This window comes from Osmerus mordax, chromosome 1 (genome assembly GCF_038355195.1).
Source record: "Osmerus mordax isolate fOsmMor3 chromosome 1, fOsmMor3.pri, whole genome shotgun sequence".
In the NCBI taxonomy this organism is placed as follows: Eukaryota; Metazoa; Chordata; class Actinopteri; order Osmeriformes; family Osmeridae; genus Osmerus; species Osmerus mordax.
The window spans coordinates 25,711,941-25,727,559 of NC_090050.1; the positions used below are offsets into that span (position 1 = coordinate 25,711,941).

At 49.5% G+C, this 15,619-nt stretch overlaps 1 protein-coding gene across 1 annotated transcript in view; it reads right to left on the reverse strand.

Annotated features, from left to right (window-relative positions):
• Positions 1–3,051: 3,051 nt before the first annotated feature.
• Positions 3,052–15,619, reverse strand: part of erc2 (ELKS/RAB6-interacting/CAST family member 2) — a 38,874-nt gene continuing 26,306 nt past the window's right edge. Inside the window, exons 10-17 of the mRNA XM_067237878.1 lie at positions 14,494–14,693; positions 7,586–7,709; positions 6,945–7,105; positions 5,486–5,633; positions 4,241–4,341; positions 3,576–4,179; positions 3,448–3,531; positions 3,052–3,078 (exon numbers count right to left, since the gene is read on the reverse strand). Of these exons, the coding sequence (XP_067093979.1) occupies positions 3,052–3,078; positions 3,448–3,531; positions 3,576–4,179; positions 4,241–4,341; positions 5,486–5,633; positions 6,945–7,105; positions 7,586–7,709; positions 14,494–14,693 (1,449 nt within the window). The remainder of the gene's footprint in view (positions 3,079–3,447; positions 3,532–3,575; positions 4,180–4,240; positions 4,342–5,485; positions 5,634–6,944; positions 7,106–7,585; positions 7,710–14,493; positions 14,694–15,619) is intronic.

Sequence of the window (15,619 nt, forward strand, 5' to 3'; positions counted from 1 at the left end):
TGAAAGGTCAGTATGTTTGTGTTTTGGGGGAGGACAGAGAGGTGGAACTTCAGAGGAGGAGAAGAAGACTGAGGGTGATTATAGTTACAGTAACATCTGAAACTGGTGTTCAATAGACTGGGTGATACACTTGTACTACTAAACACCTATTAAATACCATGTCAGTCTATAATGGTATCTATAGTGACAATATACATAGAAAATCATCGTAACTGCCTGTCTTCATCATTGAAGTTCCAACTTATTAGATCCTACAGTTAACAGGTCTCCCACGGTTTGGGCAGGTCAAAGGTCAAACCCTGTATCTGTGATATTATTGGACAATGGCCGTGTCTCTCCTTGTCATCTGCCTCATTGTTGTGTGAGCACCAGTGGAAGCACCAATAGAAATTCCCCTGCACAAGGGTAGGAGGTGCATAGGTGCGTACTCTTATAAACACAGTCATCTCATTGGTGAATACTCTCTCAACCACTCAGATGGACCACTCTGATTGGACTGGCGCAACTGAGAAATGCATAGGAATGCAGTGCCCTTGATTAGTGACTGGAAACGAAGCTGCATTGACTCTGACATCTGCATAGATTGAATATGGGACGGCTTCTGATTTTTCATGAGGTAATGATGATTTTTACAAATGGCACCTCACCCCAAAGACCCAACACAGCCCTCTCAGGATAGGAGACTCTAGGGAGGCCCCGGCCGGCTCCGGGGAGGCCCCGGCCGGCTCCGGGGCCTCCCTGGCCGGCTCTAGGGACCCTCAGAGACAGACATCTTCTGTCGGTTGTGTGAAAAGCTTGGCTTGTTTTGCCCAACAGTGATGGACTTGACACCCAAGCCCAGCAGTCCTGTGTTGAACCTGCCCAACAGTGTTCCAGTATTCAAGGACAGGACATGAAGATGGCCGCTAGTTTGTTTTTAGAGACACAGTAAAAGAGCTCCCACCAGGAGGTTGGCAGTAAACACAAATGTAAACACAAGTGGCAACTGTGTGGCACTTGATTGTATAAACAGCAGGTGAGGTTTGGCCCCAGAATGAAGAGAAAATAAACAACACAATGATCAAGTAAGCATCGTTTGTGATTCTGCTGCACAAAACAAGTGTGTCAACAACAACACCAGGAACAGACTGAGCCAGGTTCTTCTTAAAAGGTCGAGGGAAAACAGTTAACTAGTACATCGGATTCAATCACAGGCAGAAGGCAGGAATGCAAACCAATTAGAGAATGAAGCCATACTTTTGAACCAATCATAGGAGAAGCCTGTGAGCCAGTCATAGTCTGGCAGGTCAACCAATAAGGTGTAGGTGGCCTTCTAGACAGGAAGTGGCATGATGGTGAACCCATCAGAGTTCATGGGCGGACCAGCAGGGCGGCGGTAGAGATGTGGAGGCAGGAATAGTGTGAGGCGATGTGCATGATTGGCTCAGATGTTGACAGACAGCTCAGGTAAGCAGTGTGACCAGAAGCCAGTGGGGGTGGAAATGGGCTATAATCCTGACAACTGATAGGCCAGCTGATATGTCTGTCTGTCTGTCTGTCTAATCCACAGTCAGACAGTCTGAGCTTGCGGGCTCCTGATGTGTCACTTCCTGTTCCGGCTCCCAGGCTGGTCGTGCTGCTGAGGGTCCAGGCAGGAGGGCAGGGGGTCAGCTGGGCTCTCGTCACATCTGCAGACACAACATCACAGTCAGACATCACATCACAGTCAGACATAAACATCATCACAGCCAGACACAACATCACAGCCAGACATCAGATCACAGTCAGGCATAAACATCATCACAGTCAGACATCAGATCACAGTCAGGCATCAGATCACAGTCAGGCATAAACAACATCACAGTCAGGCATAAACATCATCACAGTCAGACATCAGATCACAGTCAGGCATCAGATCACAGTCAGACATCAGATCACAGTCAGACACAACATCACAGTCAGGCATAAACATCATCACAGCCAGACATCAGATCACAGTCAGGCATAAACATCATCACAGTCAGACATCAGATCACAGTCAGGCAAAAACATCATCACAGTCAGACATCAGATCACAGTCAGACATCAGATCACAGTCAGACATCAGATCACAGTCAGGCATAAACATCATCACAGTCAGACATCACATCACAGTCAGACATAAACATCATCACAGTCAGACATCAGATCACAGTCAGGCATAAACATCATCACAGTCAGACATCAGATCACAGTCAGGCATAAACATCATCACAGTCAGACATCAGATCACAGTCAGGCATAAACATCATCACAGTCAGACATCAGATCACAGTCAGGCATAAACATCATCACAGTCAGACATAACATCACTCATCAATGTATCTTGCCCCAAATCTCAATATCCTTCCTTATTAACATTTCTAATTGGAGATATGTATTTGACATTCCTGCAATCTAATGTGTGTTGAGAAGGAGATAAAACAGGAAGCACAACTTTTGATATTCCACCAAAGAAGTTCATTGTACCTGCTCAGCGGTCAGACTCTTCGCCCGGCACTCCTGCCTGAGCCCCCCCCGCCCCCTCTCCTCCTCCTCCTCCTCCTCCTCCTCCTCAGTAAAGATAAAGGCCCCAATGTAGAGTGTGGAATTAACAAACAAAGACTTGGTCAGGTACTCGATGTGTTTCAGCATCATGGCATGCCTGCGCTGCTCCAGTGGTGAATGAATCATCTGCACGAGACGGAGGAGAGAGAGAGAGGGAGAGAGAGAGAGAGAGAGAGAGAGAGAGAAAAAGAGAGAGAGAGAGAGAGAGGGGGGGAGGGAGGGAAGGGGACGGGAGAGGAGGGAGAGGAGGGAGGGAGATACTGTTATCTTGAAGAATAGTAAAAAGCCTATTACACACAGAGAGGGTGAGTTAGTGAAAGAGATAGAAAGAGTTTGAAAGAGAGACACAGAGATATGGAGAGAGACACAGACAGAGAGACACAGAGAGAGACTAGGATATCTGGGGGTAGGTCAGAAACATGAATGCAGGAAAAGACAGCTCACCCCTCAGAACAACATCAAAGCTTTGGTTGTCATAGACAAGGATTACGCCCAGATCCCCTCCTCATCATCCTAGTGTTACAGCACAGCAGCAGGGGGCAGCGTTTAGTAAAAAGCAGAATGTTACTGGAGTTAGTAGAGGATCCAAGTTCAAATTTAAATAAATAAAAAGCAGATTGAGGGAAAACAAAGTGTTAGTTTAGTTTTCAGTCCAACAAATGTTTTATATTTGTGTTTTATAAGTATGTATTTGAGCAGGTCTGAATGAGGAAAAGCGATACAGGAGTGTGGAGACACACAGATATGCATAGATTTTAATAGCCAACTGTACGTATGCCGAAATACAATCACCCTTCAATTAGACCTACAACATGACAAAGGGAGGGAGAGGTTACAGATTGGATGAGAGCTTGCCTGGTCATGGGAGGGATGAGAGCTTACCTGGTCAGGGGAGGGGCGATGCCCTGCGTGGGGGGGTCCTCGGGCGGGGCCTCCTCGGTGATGGGGGGGTGGGTGGCGTGGTTGCTGAGAGTGAGGAGGTCCGTGAGGGGGGTGGTGGGGATGTGGGCCCTGCTGAGGGGGCGGCCCGTGCGGATGCTGCTGTTGAGGATGGGGGTGCTGTTGGGGGTGCTGTTGTTGAGGATGGGGGTGCTGTTGGGGGTGCTGTTGTTGAGGATGGGGGTGCTGTTGTTGAGGATGGGGGTGCTGTTGTTGAGGATGGGGGTGCTGTTGGGGGTGAGGGTGTTGTTGGGGGTGTTGCTGGGGGTGAGGGTGCTGTTGAGGGTGTTGTTGGGGGTGCTGTTGTTGAGGGTGAGGCTGCTGTGGTCTGGGCCCTCCATGTTGGTGCTGGGGAGGGGCCTGGGGGTGTCCAGGGTGGGGGTACTGGGGCTGGGGTTGCTGCTGGGGATGTTGGGACGGGGCCTGGGGGTGTCCAGGGTGGGGGTGCTGGGACGGGGCCTGGGGGTTTCCAGGGTGGGGGTGCGGGGATGGGGCCTGAGGGTGTCCAGGGTGGGGGTGCTGGGACGGGGCCTGAGGGTGTCCAGGGTGGGGGTGCTGGGACGGGGCCTGGGGGTGTCCAGGGTGGGGGTGCTGGGACGGGGCCTGGGGGTGTCCAGGGTGGGGGTGCTGGGATGGGGCCTGGGGGTGTCCAGGGTGGGGGTGCTGGGACGGGGCCTGGGGGTGTCCAGGGTGGGGGGCGTGAGGATATGGGGGCTGCTGCTGGGGCTGGGGGTACTGGGGCTGGGAGGGCTGGGGGTTGGAGGGCTGGGGGGCAGAGTGGGGGTGGTAGTGGTCATCCTCATAGTTGTCAGCGATCAGCTTCATCCTGCTCTGGGTCTGTGGTCCGGAGGAGGAATATTGGTTTAGCCACGCAAATACTGGCTGCAAGTACAGCATTGTAGGTAACATCACATATAGTCCTAGTTGTTAGCTAACTAACAGCACAGAGATATTCCTGGTTGTTAGCCAACTAACAGAGATAGTTAGCTAGCTAGCAAACAACTAGGACGAACAGAGACAGTCCTACCCGTACAAAAAAAGTATACTTCAAATTTTATTTGTAAGTATACTTAAGTATAAAAAGTATACTATTATCATGGCACTTAACGTATACTAGCAGTGTACTTATTTATATACTAAGTAAACTGAATTGTCCCACTTTTTAGTTTATTTAGTACACTTTAAAGTACAATTATAGTGTGTTGTAAGTTCACTATTGAATATTTTAAAGTAGCCTGTGTAGTGCACTTTCAGTTCATGGAGTATACTTCCTAAAGTACTTCAAAGTATACTTTGGAATACTTTCAAGTGCACTTTCAATTAATGTAAGTACTTCAAGAAGTTAACTTAATAAATGTCCATTAACTATCATTTATTAATATATTTAAATGTTTAGGGGCCCCTCAAACGCCACCGATCTTGCGTCACTTGAGGAGAACTGGGGCCAATGTGCAATGCATAATAGATTCTCATAGACATGAATAATTAGAATATACAAGATGGATCTAAGAGATTTAACTTGTAATGTACAAGTATTTTGACTGTTTTTGCTGTATAATAAAAGAAAACGTACATCCTACTCCAGAAGAAATGTATACAATTTTTTTAAGCATACTTCTTAAAAGTATATCAAAAGTGAACTACTTTCTAAGCATACTTCTTAAAAGTATATCAAAAGGGAACTATTTTGTAAGCATACTTCTTAAAAGTATGCTTAAAAGTATGCTTAAAGTATCAAAAGTGAACTAAAAGAGTACTATCCATTTTAGTATACTTTAATATAAATCTTTTTTGTAAGGGTAGTCACAGCACAGTCACGAGGCAGAGAGCTAGTTGTTTTGTAAGGGTAGTCACAGCACAGTCACGAGGCAGAGAGCTAGTTGTTTTGTAAGGGTAGTCACAGCACAGTCACGAGGCAGAGAGCTAGTTGTTTTGTAAGGGTAGTCACAGCACAGTCACGAGGCAGAGAGCTAGTTGTTACCTGTTGTTTGAGCTGGTGCATTAGTCTGTCCTTCTCCCTCTTCAGCCCGAGCACCTCCTCCTGGCTCTTCTTCTTGTTGGAAGCAGACAGCTCCAGCAGGGCAATATTAGCATCCTTCTCACTGATGGCTGCCAGTAAGGCTTGCTGCCTGGGGAACACAGAATAACGAGTTAGCTTAGCATTAACACTGTAATATAGCTGGCCTAGCACAGCAACAACCGAAACCTACAACCAGCTATATTGTTAACACAAAGAGAAAACACAATATAGGTCACAGTAAAGACAACAGTTAGTACAAGAGTATAAGTTAAAGTACATGTACACTGATCGACTTAGTCAAAATCTACAACGGCGTATTAGGGCCATTGTAGGTAAGAGGGGGGGTTATATTCAGAGAAAGAAATTGTACATTTGCGAAGAAAAAAGTCTGAATTTCCAAGATTAAAGTCGTAAATTTGCAAGAAAAAAAAAAGTTATTTATCGGGGGAAGAAACTCTGAGTTTTATCCGAGATTATAAAGTCACGCATTTGCAAGATTAAAGTCTAAAAAAAGTTTGAGAAAAAAATTGTAATTTGAATTACTGATTCAATTGAATGGGAAAATGTGTCAAAACTTTTGACTGGTACTGTACATTTAGCAGATGCTCTTATCCAGAGCGACTTACAGTAAGTACAGGGACAATACCCCCCGAGGCAAGTAGGGTGAAGTGCCTTGCCCAAGGACTAAAGAATATATATTGTGTTTATTAAAGTTATGCATTGTGCTTATTAAAGTTCTGTCTTATGAACTTAGAAGTGTGCTCAGGCTTAAACATTGTGTCTCACACAGGGCGGGGGGAGTCAGGGGTGCGGGCGGAGAAAGAGTAACAATCAAGACGAGTTTCGACTACAGTGTGGGAAAAAGGCTGTATTTTGTGTCTCTATCTCTTCATTTTCAGAAACAACCTTGAAACCGAGTGGAGACGGCACCCGAGCAGGTGGGACGCATCGGCAAGAACTCCCTGCTGCACAGGGGAACAAGCTCAACCCTCTTCTTGTGTTTTTTGTTTTACTTCACTGTATAATATATGCTGGGGCAGGGACAGATAGTGACTTGGACTTCGTGAACCAACCCAAACTCTGTTGCGGGTAGGAAAACGTAGACAACCCCAGAGCTCTGTACTTGTTGATTTCCAACTGCTGCATTAAAGCTGATATTATCAGACCTCTGCGACTCCAGACCACTCTTTCTAGAACACAGACTTGTGTCATTGAATACTATCATTACATATTGGAATTGGACACAAATTATTTAAATCCTTCAGGACACAAGATAATTTTTCACGGCCAAGAATCAAACCGAACCGGAAACCTTCTGATTAATAGCCCGATTCCCCAACTTCTCAGCTATCTGACCTTTTTTGAGGATGCGGCCGTAAATAAAAAGTAGTGGTGCCATGTGTCGTCATCCCGCCCTCACTTCATCTCCAGGATCTCCTCCAGCTGTTTCCTGCGTTCCTGCCTCAGGTTGGTCAGGTGGCCATCCCGCTCGTGCAGGGACTGCTGCGTGGAGGAGAGACGCTGTTTGGTGGCCTCCAGCTCCTGCCTGGTCCTCTCCAGCGTGTTCATCAACTCCTCCAGCTGGAACACACACACATGCACGCAGACACACATAGACACACACATGCACGCAGACACACATAGACACACACATGCACGCAGACATACATAGACACACACATGCACGCAGACACACATAGACACACACATGCACGCAGACACACACACAGTTATCCATCTGTGTGTAGCCCGGTAATAGAAGTTACCGTAGCTAGCTAGCTGTGTGTGGTCCGGGAGTAGAAGTTAGCTAACTAGCTGTGTGTGGTCCGGTAGTAGAAGTTAGCTAGCTAGCTGTGTGTGGTCCGGGAGTAGAAGTTAGCTAGCTAGCTGTGTGTGGTCCGGTAGTAGTCGTAGGAGAATAGGCTGTTCGTGTGGCGTTTATGTAGGTAGCGGACCGACATGGTTTTATCATCCAGCCCTACCTCAACATGCAACAACTGTCTCCACACTACCACACCCTCTCTCCTGGCTCTCTCAAACTGCATCCCCACTCAAACACACCTTCACGTGTTGGCTACTATCCATGGTGTTGTCCTTGCGAGGGTCTTGACCTATGATTTTCTTTTCCCCTTGAGGCCCCAGCTTGATGTTTGGACCCTTCTTGGTTACTTGGTCCTTGCCTTGCCTGTGAAAACAAACAAATTAAATGCTTTCCGGATAATACATTTATTCTCAATCTGACCTCACACCATCCTCTCTCTTTGGGTTAGCTCTCTGCACAGTCCTGTTAGTGTAATGATGAGGACTGTGTCAGTCATTCATCCTGTCCTTACAGTCACAACCTGATACAACCTGTGTACAAAACTATGGAAACTGGAATTCAAGCTTGAAAAAAATAATGCTTTTGTTAAAAAAAAGTTTGATTTAGAATGATGTTATTGGATGTAAAACAGACAAATGAGCTGAAGAAGACATGAGCCATGCAACCAGAGTGAGAATTATACAACGACAATCGGGGGGGTCAACTTCTTCTCCAGGGCGTGTATCGACCCCCCGACCTGTTGTTTTTATCTCTTTTGGGGGGGTCCAAGTCTTAATTAGGGGCGTCAGACCCCCCCATAATTTGCACCCTGCATGCAACCTTCAAGTTCACTGTTAGAAAAGTTAAAGATGTAACTCTTTATCCTGTATAAAAAGCGTTCAGACTTTCCTGTTTTGTGTGTCATCTTTTTTGTAGTTGGCACAGAAAATGAGGTAGAGGTGGAGGGAAATGGATTTAGGGTTAAGGGATCAGTGGTTATACTGGGGTCAGGGTGTTATGCTCGGGTGGAGGGGTCATGCTGGGGTCAGGGGTCATGATAGGGTCAGTCGTCATGGTGAAAAAACGCTCCTTACCTGGGAGCAAGGCTTCAGACGAAGGATAGGAGGAAGAGGAGGAGGAATGGTAGGACAAGAGGAGGAAATAGCAAATACAAGAAACAAACAGACATTAGAACTTGGACAGAAACAACAAAAAGAAGACCCACAAAACACCAGCCTGTCCAGCAATCTGGGCCCAGCCGTGACATGATGCTCATCATACAGGGATCAGCCGTGACATGATGCTCATCATACAGGGATCAGCCGTGACATGATGCTCATCATACAGGGATCAGCCGTGACATGATGCTCATCATACAGGGATCAGCCGTGACATGATGCTCATCATACAGTGATCAGCCGTGACATGATGCTCATCATACAGGGATCAGCCGTGACATGATTCTCATCATACAGGGATCAGCCGTGACATGATGCTCATCATACAGGGATCAGCCGCGACATGATGCTCATCATACAGGGATCAGGCGCTTCACCCGCAGCAGCCGGCCAGGGGAGCGGAACAGAGGAACAGTCTCATACTGCAGTATTTCAGTATTTCTACTGGACCCACTGGTAATTTGTGCATGAAGCAGCAAGCGGGAGACCCTGTGACTCTCCTCCTCAAGCTGACAGCAACGGAGCTTGTAGCGTGTGTAGCGTGTGTGTAGCGTGTTTGGTGTGTGTGTGGCGTATGTGTGTGGCGTGTTTGGCGTGTGTGTGGCGTGTGTGTGGTGTGTGTGTGTAGCGTGTGTGTGGCGTGTGTTTGGTGTGTGTGTGGTGTGTGTGTGGCGTGTGTGTGGCGTGTGTGTGGCGTGTGTGTGTGGCGTGTGTGTGGCATGTGTGTGGTGTGTGTGTGGCGTGTGTGTGTGGCGTGTGTGTGGCGTGTGTGTGTGGCGTATGTGTTTGGCGTGTGTGTGGCGTGTGTGTGGCGTGTGTGTGGCGTGTGTGTGTGGCGTGTGTGTGGCGTGTTTGGCGTGTGTGTGGCGTGTGTGTGGCGTGTGTGGCGTGTGTGTGGGGCGTGTGTGTGTGCCGTGTGTGTGGCGTGTGGTGTAGCGTGTGTGGCGTGTGTGTGGCGTGTGTGTGGCGTGTGTGTGTGGCGTGTGTGTGGCGTGTGTGTGGTGTGTGTGTGGCGTGTGTGTGTGGTGTGTGTGTGCCGTGTGTGTGGCATGTGTGTGGCGTGTGTGTGTGGCGTGTGTGTGGCAGGTGTGTAGCGTGTGTGTGGCGTGTGTGTTGCGTGTGTGTGGCGTGTGTGTGTGTAGCATGTGTGTGGCGTGTGTGTGGCGTGTGTGTGTGGCATGTGTTTGGCGTGTGTTTGGTGTGTGTGTAGCGTGTGTGTGGCGTGTGTAGAACCAAGGGAGAGGGGGGTGTTTCTACATGCAGTCATACGGGCGGGGGGCGGGGGGTCCAGCCAGCCCAGACAGGAGGGGGGAGGGGAGGGGGGGTTGAGCGAAGGTGAGACAGAGAGAGACAGAAAAAGAGAGACTACTGTCTCACTTTTAGGCAATAGGACCATCAAGACAGGAGTCAGCGAGAACAGAGGGAGGCAGGGAGGGAGGCAGGAAGGGAGGCAGGGAGAGAGGCAGGGAGGGACTACAAACACACACACCTCCTGAACTCCCTGAATCAGTTCAGACTGAGCCCTACCTAGTCTAACCCCTCTCAGCATGTAGGCCCGCTAAGACTGAGCACATTCCTTTAACATCTGGTACAGCAAGCTGGGGAGGACAGGAGGGTGGAAGGAGGGAGAGGGCCGAGGTGAGGCTAAGGTTAGGTGTGAAGGTGAGGGTGTGGATGAGTTTGAAACTAATACTGGCTTCTGATTTGAGCCAACATGGATCCTGTTTATTTGATGCTTGATCTGTAGATGCTCCAGAGGTTCCTGTCTAGGTTAACTGACAACATCTCCTGAGTTAGGAAAGAAGGAGGGGTACCAGTTTACCTGAGTTACGACCCTTAGTAGAGCTTCTTTGTAAAGAATGATGAAGCTAGATAATACTTTCAGAAGGACTGTTAATCTTCACTCTGCTGCTCTTTGTTGTTGCCTGCAAGCTCGTGTTAAACTGGATTGAGCCTCCAGACTCTGGGTACTGGTACCTGCTTGTGTTCAGACTCGACTCAGAGAACCATGGAAGCAGGCTGACAATGTTATGGTTTCGTGCTTTACAACGTTGACTGTCCCAAAACAGGTTAAGGGTGGAGGAGAGGTTTGGAGGGGGGAGCAGAAGGTAGGAGAGGGAGCAGGAGTGAGGAGAGAGAGCAGGAGGGAGGAGGAGGGAGGAGAGGGAGCAGGAGGGAGGAGAGGGAGCAGGAGGGAGGAGGAGAGGGAGCAGGAGAGGGAGCAGGAGGGAGGAGAGGGAGCAGGAGGGAGGAGGAGAGGGAGCAAGAGAGGGAGCAGGAGGGAGGAGGAGAGGGAGGAGGAGAGGGAGCAGGAGGGAGGAGAGGGAGCAGGAGAGGGAGCAGGAGGGAGGAGGAGAGGGAGCAGGAGGGAGGAGAGGGAGCAGGAGGGAGGAGGAGAGGGAGCAGGAGGGAGGAGAGGGAGGAGGAGAGGGAGCAGGAGGGGGAGCAGGAGGGAGGAGAGGGAGCAGGAGGGAGGAGGAGAGGGAGGAGGAGGGAGGAGAGGGAGCAGGAGGGAGGAGGAGAGGGAGCAGGAGGGAGGAGGAGAGGGAGCAGGAGGAAGGAGAGGGAGCAGGAGGGAGGAGGAGAGGGAGCCGGAGGGAGGAGAGGGAGCAGGAGGGAGGAGAGGGAGCAGGAGGGAGGAGAGGGAGGAGGAGAGGGAGCAGGAGGGAGGAGGAGAGGGAGCAGGAGGAAGGAGAGGGAGCAGGAGGGAGGAGGAGAGGGAGCAGGAGGGAGGAGAGGGAGCAGGAGGGAGGAGAGGGAGCAGGAGGGAGGAGAGGGAGCAGGAGGGAGGAGGAGAGGGAGCAGGAGGGAGGAGAGGGAGCAGGAGAGGGAGCAGGAGGGAGGAGGAGAGGGAGCAGGAGGGAGGAGAGGGAGGAGGAGAGGGAGCAGGAGGGAGGAGGGGAGGAGGAGAGGGAGCAGGAGGGGGAGCAGGAGGGAGGAGAGGGAGCAGGAGGGAGGAGGAGAGGGAGGAGGAGGGAGGAGAGGGAGCAGGAGGGAGGAGAGGGAGCAGGAGGGAGGAGGAGAGGGAGCAGGAGGGAGGAGGAGAGGGAGCAGGAGGAAGGAGAGGGAGCAGGAGGGAGGAGGAGAGGGAGCAGGAGGGAGGAGAGGGAGCAGGAGGGAGGAGGAGAGGGAGCAGGAGGGAGGAGAGGGAGGAGGATTCAGCTCTCTAAAGATAAGACCTTCCCACATCATGAAAGCAACATCAAACAGCCAGCACACAAAAACACACAGAAGAAAACTGGTGTGTGTAAACAGCTGTATAACAAGCTAAACCACATTTGTTACAACTGAGATGGAGTAGACACCCACAGGAGGGTACAGTAATATGTCTGTGTTTCATGTGTATAGCTGGAGTTCTAACTGTGTTCAGCGCAGCACAGGTGACAAACAGTCACATCACACCCAGCATTCCTCTAGTTCAGGGGTCCCCAAACTATGCTCTGCACACAGACGGCCCGCTCACACATTTGGACCTGCCCTCTGAACAATGCCAGACATATTTAGAAAATTTAATTTTAAATAGGCCTATATGTTTTAATAATATCATATCTGTATTTGATAATGAAGGTTGGCTTTCAAACTAAAATTTCCCTTAGTTATTACCTATTAAAATTTCCTTTCGTTATTAACTATAAATATTAACGTAAACAAATCATTTGTTAGATTCACCCACCAACAGAATGGTACATTCAACATAATGTTCCATAGTGATCGAGCAGGTGCACACGAGCCAGCAAGAAAATCCGGCCCATGTTATTTTCTGTTACAGACCGACCCAGCCCCACATTAAAGAAAGGAAAAATTATTTGTCCCTCACAGAAAAAAGTTTGGTTACCCCTGCTCTAGTTCATTCCTCTAGTTCCTACAGTTCATGGTCATAAAGGGACACATTCCTGTTAGACCTTTGATGCTTGAAGCATCTCAGATCATCTCAGATCATCTCAGATCATCTCAGATCATCTCAGATGACTCATTCCTTATGTTACACAGAGAAGAAGCTACACTCAGAAGAAGGCCACAACACAACATGCTCTCAGAACTATTCAGGTGCAGTTACACAGTCACTTGCACACATTCAGTGACTCGCACTGAAATGATTAATGAATGAATGCAGACATTCACTAGACTTGGTGTGATCCAGCGATCTCCTTATCAAGAGGATTGGCTGATCCACTCATGTCACAGGTGAACTTAAGCCCGTTCCTCTGATATAAGTATCTACCAACAGCAGACAGACAGGGCCACGCAGACATACAGGTCAGGCAGACAGACAGGGTAAGGCAGACAAGCAGACAGACAGACCCAGGTAAACAGACAGGTCAGGCAGGCAGACAGGTCAGGCAGGCAGGCAGACAGGTCAGGCAGGCAGACAGATAGATAGGCAGGCCGACAGGTAAGACAGACACAGACAGACAGGCTGACAGGGAAGACAGACAGACCCAGACAGACAGGCAGACAGGCAGACAGACAGGCAGACAGGCAGACAGGCAGACAGGCAGACAGGCAGACAGACAGACAGACAGGCAGACAGGCAGGCAGGCAGGCAGGCAGGCAGGCAGAGATGCGGTCACTGGGCCAGTCAGACTCTAGGGGACCAGGCAGCCCAGCTGAAGATCCAGGGGGCAGAGCACTCACTTTCCCAGGAAGTCCCAAACCATCCCCCCTATTTGCTGGGGGGCGGGGTCAGGGGGGGCCCTGCCTCCAGGACGGGGGAGGGGGTGAGGGGCAGAGAGGGGGGGGCTGGAGGAGGGGGGAGCGGCCCACCGGGAAGAGGGGGGGGGGGAGAGGGGGGGGGGGGGGAGAAGGTGGACAGAAAGGAGTGAAGAGTGGTTGAGGAAGAGGAAGGACAGAACAGGTAACAAGCAGGGAAAGATAGCAGGAGGTGGAGGGTGATATGTAAACAGGGAAACAGGATAGAGGAGGGTGAGATGTAAACAGGGAGACAGGATAGAGGAGGGTGAGATGTAAACAGGGAAACAGGATAGAGGAGGGTGAGATGTAAACAGGGAAACAGGATACAGGAGGGTGAGATGTAAACAGGGAAACAGGATAGAGGAGGGCGAGATGTAAACAGGGAAACAGGATAGAGGAGGGTGAGATGTAAACAGGGAAACAGGATACAGGAGGGTGAGATGTAAACAGGGAAACAGGATAGAGGAGGGTGAGATGTAAACAGGGAGACAGGATACAGGAGCGTGAGATGTAAACAGGAAAAGAGGAACATTTGGACGAGGATGGCAAAGAAGGACAGAAACACAGAGTTGATTAAACACAGCTGCTGGACACAGTGGACACACCGGAGTGCAGCGCCTCTCTGTTCCTGCAGGGGGCGCCAGGTGCAGCAGTCCTGCATCTTGACCCATCGTAGGTGCATGCTCACACACAAACACTCCTAATGTTGGGTCTCTGTTTTCTTAATGTACAAAATAAACTTTCCTGAAAAGAGGTTGGCTACTACAGCCTCAAAAATCTCAAGACTAAGTGTGAAGATTAAATCATGAATTAAAGAATAACTACAGCGGTGGGGGGGTCTGGGAAGCGTTCCCACAGACTCACCACACAGGGGTCGTTTATCAATCCGCAGAACGCTAATAAGGTACTTCTCGATGAGAGCGGCAAGATCGAGGGGACGGAGATAAACTAATTACACAACACTCTTCAGACACGTTCGTCCAAAAGACCTTTGTTTGCTGTGACCAAACTAGTACTTCAGGCTGTGAACGGCTGTTGAAGTGACCTTTCTGGGAAGTGCGTGTTCAGGGATACTAAGAAAGCACAGGCTATGAAGACCGCCAAACAAACCTAGAATCAAGATGAACGGTTTGCTTCCATGTGTACAGTATGGAGAATCAGCCCCCAAACCTACATCTCTCGAATCATTCGAGACGTTTTCAGGAATATGAGAAGTCAGAGGAGAAGCACATTTACAATTTAAAACACATTCTAAATGAAAGATGGTTCCACATGTAGGTACATGAGGACTCCCCCACCTCTCCAGCTCTGCAATCTTCTTGTCCTTGTCGTTCTTCTCTGTCTCCACCTCCCTCAGGATGTCCAGCAGTCTCTCCACCTCCGCCTGAGCCTTGCCTGACTCGTCCTTGTAGAAGGATAGCTCCTTCTCCAGCTGCTTCACCCGCTCCCCGTACTCTGGTGCCCCCCGGGACCCCACCTGCTGCTCCACCTCGTGGGCCTTCTGCTGTCACACACACACACACATATACACACACACAGTTGTAGTCAGTGAATGTGTGTTGTGATCTGTGAGAGAACAGGAGCATCATCACGGTCGCTGGCTCATTACATTTAACAGACCTTTTATTCATCCCATTACCAGCCCTCTGAGACTACCAGACTGCTGCAAGTGTGTGTGTGTGTGTGTGTGTGGTGTGCCAGTATGTGTTTGTGCATGTGTCTGAGCGCATTGATGATACCAACACAAAATATCTTATATCTGTACTCTTGATGTGTTCATTTTATATTACAGTATTTTACAAACTATCAGTTTGTCAGAGTAGATCAACACTTCATCTTCTTACCATCACCCCAGAACAAGTCGAAAACCCATTTAGAACATTTCAACATCATTTAAACACATCATCGATGAGGATCTAGGGCAACATGACGCAGCATGAGAGGCGGAGCTTCACCACCACACTAGCCACACCCACCACCACACTAGCCACACCCACCACCACACTAGCCACACCCACCACCACACTGACCACGACCCCCACCACAGTAACCATCACACTGACCACACACACCACCACACTGACCACACCCACCACCACACTGACCACACCCACCCTCACAGGGACCTCACCTACGACAACACTACCACACTGACCACACACTGACTAACACCACACACATTCAAGCATGATAGTGACCACACGCACACACACACTCAAGCATGACAGTGACCACATACACACACACTCAAGCGTGACACAGTGACCACACACACACATTCAAGCATGACACAGTGACCACACACACACACACAGTCAAGTGTGGCACAGTGACCACACACACACATTCAAGCGTGACACAGTGATCACACACACATTCAAGCATGACACAGTGACCACACACACACATTCAAGCATGACACAG